The sequence below is a fragment of the Gracilinanus agilis genome, unplaced genomic scaffold (assembly GCF_016433145.1).
Source record: "Gracilinanus agilis isolate LMUSP501 unplaced genomic scaffold, AgileGrace unplaced_scaffold31091, whole genome shotgun sequence".
NCBI classification, from domain to species: Eukaryota; Metazoa; Chordata; class Mammalia; order Didelphimorphia; family Didelphidae; genus Gracilinanus; species Gracilinanus agilis.
In genome coordinates, this window is record NW_025363681.1 from 1 (window position 1) to 4,593 (window position 4,593).

Consider the following 4,593-nt stretch of genomic DNA (forward strand, 5'->3'; position numbering starts at 1 on the left):
AGAGAGAGAGAGAGAGAGAGAGAGAGAGAGAGAGAGAGAGAGAGAGAGAATGATTCCTTTATAGGCAGTCTATATTAAGAATAACCCAGCCATAGGCAAGAAAGTCATTTTAAGTCACAATCTTCTATCTTTTTGTGTTCTTTGGCTCTAAAAAGTCACTAAAGAGAACTATGTTCGCAAAGAATACCTAAATGTTTTACTAAACAGATTTTGAGATCTCATAATTTAAGTGTTACTTCAAATCCTAAATTTATGACAACCAATTATCACCAAATGATAGCTAATGTGCATACCGGGGGAGAGATAGATGTAAAGAGGAAAATAGTTCTTTTTCTCTCTTAAAAATACCAAAACAGGGGGCAGCTGGGTAGCTCAGTGGATTGAGAGCCAGGCCTAGAGACAGGAAGTCCTAGGTTGAAATCTGGCCTCAGACACTTCTCAGCAGTGTGACCCTGGGCAAGTCACTTGACCCTCATTGCCTACCCTTACCACTCTTCTACCTTGGAGCCAATACACAGTATTGACTCCAAGATGGAAGGTAAGGGTTTAAAAAAAATACCAAAACAATTTTTTATAGTTTGCTACAGAATCTGAGATCTTGACTCCAGGATTTAATAATTTACAAGTCTTTATGAAGTTTCTCCTATATTATTATATCTTAACAGTTAATTTCTAGGATCTGATAAGGGTTAAACTAAAATCCACAGGTTTTTCTTGTTTTGCTTCAATATGAATTCCTTCATGTTTTCTAAGGATAAGCACATGTTGAATGCTTTCGACATTCATTACATGTGTAGTGCATAAATTCTCTGGTATTCTTAGAATGTTCCTTCAGGCTAAAGGTTTTCCCCAGATTACAATATTTCATTGGGTTTTTCAGCTGTGTGAGTTTTCTTGTGTGCGGTAAAGTTTTGCCTCTGCCTGAACATCTTTCCACATTCATCACATTCAAAGGGCTTCTCTCCGGTATGAATTCTCTGATGTTGCTTAAAGTTTCCACTCCGGTTGAAAGCTTTTCCACATTCACTACACTGAAAAGGTTTCTCTCCAGTATGAATTCTCTGATGCTTTGTCAGGTCTCCCCTCTGAATGAAAGCTTTCCCACATTCACTACATACATAGGATTTCTCTCCAGTATGAAATCTTTGATGTTGATTAAGGCGGTAATTGTTGCTGAAGGTTTTCCCACATTCGTTACACCGGAAAGGTTTCTCTCCAATATGAATTCTCTGATGGTCAATAAAGGAAGCAATGCTATTGAAGACCTCCCCACATTCACTACATTCATGGGGTTTTTCTTTAGGATGAAGAATTCTCTGATGATTAATAAAGAATTTCTTTATGTTAAAGTTTCTCCCACATTCATTACATCTAAAAGGTTTCTCTCGTAAATGAATTCCTTGATGTTCGGTAAGGTATTTCTTCCTGCTGAAAGCTTTCCCACATTCATTACATTTATAGGGTTTCTCTTGAGAATGAATTTCCTGATGTTCAGTCAAGTATTTTCTCTGACTGAAGGCTTTCCCACATTCATGACACTGGAAAGGTTTCTCTCCAGTATGAATTCTCCTATGCTTATTAAGATCTCCCCGCTGGCTAAAAGCTTTCTCACATTCATGACACTGAAAGGGTTTCTCTCCAGTGTGAATCCTCTGGTGTTGTACAAGAGACGAGTTGTACCGGAAGTCTTTATCACATTCATTACATTTATAGGGTTTTCCTCGAGCATGATTTCTCTGATGCTCACTAAGGCAGGAACTATTACTGAAGGCTTTCCCACATTTCTTACATGCATAAGGCTTCTCTCGAGTACGGATACTTTGATGCCGAGTTAGTTGGCGATTGTCACTGAAGGCTTTGCCACATTCATTACATTCAAAAGGCTTCTCCCCATTGTGGATTCTTTTATGTTGTTTAAGGTACTCCTGCTGGCTGAAAGCTTTTCCACATTCATTACATACATACGGTTTCACTCGAGTATGAATGCTTTGATGTCGTGTCAAGTGGTAATTATTGCTGAAAGTTTTTGCACATTCATTACATTCAAAGGGCCTCTCTCCAGTGTGGATTCGCTCATGTTGCTTAAGGTATCCCCTTCGGCTAAAAGCTTTTCTACACACATTACATTCAAAGGGCTTCTCACCAGTATGAATCCTTCGATGTAGAATAAGGGATGAATTGTTGCTAAAGGCTTTCTGGCACTGATTACACTCAAAAGGTTTCAGTCCAGTATGAATTATCTTATGGGTATTCAGGTTTCCTTTCTGGTTAAAAGCTTTGCCACATTCATTACATTTGAAAGGTTTCTCTCCAGTATGAATTCTCTGATGTATAGTAAGGCATGAATTGTTGCTGAAGACTTTCCCACATTCGTTACATTTAAGAGGTTTCTCTCCAGAATGTGTTCGGTGGTATTGAATAAGGTCTGAATGGTAACTGAAGGGCTTCCTACACTTATTATACTTAGAAAGTGTCTTCCCTAAGGAGAGTTTACAATGTTTACTTAGTCCTAAAAACTGTTCAAAGCTTTTTTCAACTGTATATTTATGGAGACTTTTCCTTATTGGACCTGTCTGTTGTGGAAGAACTGACACTAGGTTGAATTTTCCTCCAAATTCATCAACACTCAACTCATTAAAAGGTTTTCTGTGAGTCCCTGTTGACCGACAATGCTGTCTCTCTGTACTGCCCTTTGGTCTGGCCAACCTGACATCACAATCCCAAGTTTCTTCTAACTTGGGATGCCAAGGATCATCCTTTGTGAATTTCTTCCTAGTTGACTCTCTCATAGAAATACTCTTCTCTGGAATTAACTTCTTCGTCTCATAGCTTATCTTTTGAGTAAAGGAAGCTGAAAAAAGGGGGAAATGACAAAAATTCAGTGATTCTGTGCTCAGAAAAAGAGAAGCTATTTTATAAGACCAAGAATCTATTCTTGTGAAAGAGAATGATGTTTGCTCCAACACAACCTTCTGCATGAGTTCTTTCCTGGTCCCTTTAGGTAGCACCCACCTAGGTTACCTTGTGCCTTTTTGGTGGGGGGCATAAACCTGTTCATGTGAATGTGGTCTCCTCCCTCAGAATGTAAGCTCCTTGAGGGCAAAACCTGTTTCACCTTTGTCTTTGTAACCCCAGAACCCAGCACAATGCTTGGCACATATTTGTTATCTGATAAATACTTGTAGGTAAATGTTTTTAAAACCTGCATGAGGTGCAACTAGGTAGCTCAATGGATAGAATGTCAGCCTAGAAATGAGAGGTTTGGATTCAAATCTGGCCTCTGATACTTCCTAGCTATGGGACCCTGGGCAAGTCACTTAACCCCCATTACCTACTGCTTACTGCTCTTCCTCCTTGGAATTGATCCTTAGTATTAATTCCAAGACAAAAGGTAAGGGCTTTTAAAAAAATACACAAAAGAAAAGTCAGTTTGGAAAAGGTGGAATAGAAATTTTCAAGGGGAAATTGAAGGCAAAAACAGGTAAGAATATAGGAAGAGAGTAACTATCCAGGACTAAATGTATAAGACATTTTATGTTGATTTTATTTTTATTATTTTATGATATGATGGCATTCAGATCATCAGAGAACCACTGTGAGCAATCTTATGAAAATATCTGCATTGAGAGAAATAGGAAACAAGTTATGGAAACTACAGATCAGCCCAAAGCCTGACGCTATCTGTGACAGAACTCTTCTAAAATAGTTGCTTTGTGAGCCTTTAGAGGGGAAAAAAGACGGGTTCAATTGGAACACATCAGCAAAACTAACCTCTTTTGAGAGGATTTCTGAACAGGTAGATGAAGGGCAGATGTGAAAAGCAGGCAATATCTAGAATTTAACAAACCACCCGGCAGTGTTTCCATGTTTTAAGTCCTTATCTTCCTTCTTAAAATCAATAACATGTATTCACATGATTGACACAATACCGTGTACTGACATGTACTGACAGAGACAGAGGAATTCTTGCTCAGGTATAGCATGAACCAAGCAGCTTCTGATTCCCTCCTCCAACTCTGAGCTTCCATGTTCAGGTGAAAGCTTGAGGGTCTGGGTTGGGGAAAGAAAACCTGCCCCTTTCTCTGAGAATGTGAGAGGAGAAATGCCAGGAACGTCCTTGGCCAGAGTGACAGAGGAGGGTATGCAAGGGGCCTCGAGCTAAAGTTGTAGCCCTTCTGTCCGGGCTGGGTAGTCTCTGAGCTTTCAGGACTCCGCTCTGCTGGGCCTCCATCACTTACCTGGAAAAGTACATCGTGGGACATCTGCCTCTGGGAGCCACAGGGCTTCCCCTCTCTCCAGCTGGGAAATCACGTCTGGTTGGGACACTGGAAGCCCTACTCACAGGGAAAGAAGCAAGAAGTGATGACACCAGAAGGCCATTCCAGTGCCTTCCCTCTGGGTCATTTCACAAATTTCCTTTGTCATTTTCTACATTCGCTTGCATTGTACCCATCATCACTCTGGTGACAGAGAGGTCTCTGGCCCATAGTAGGCACTTAATAAATGTTGCCCAAATTGAAATCTTTCACTTAGGGGCAAAGTGGTAGGCTACACGAGCCAGGAGCCATAACAAAGGACTTCTGAAGAACGCTC

The 4,593-nt window shown here is 40.3% G+C and overlaps 1 protein-coding gene across 1 annotated transcript; it reads right to left on the reverse strand.

The window, feature by feature from the left end:
* Positions 1-1,118: 1,118 nt before the first annotated feature.
* On the reverse strand, positions 1,119-4,334 carry LOC123254727 (zinc finger protein OZF-like; the record flags this gene model as incomplete). The annotated part of the gene is made up of 2 exons (XM_044683678.1): positions 1,119-2,275; positions 4,239-4,334. Coding segments are annotated over 2 exons (1,253 nt in total), but the record flags the coding sequence as incomplete, so codon positions are not given.
* Positions 4,335-4,593: the final 259 nt, after the last annotated feature.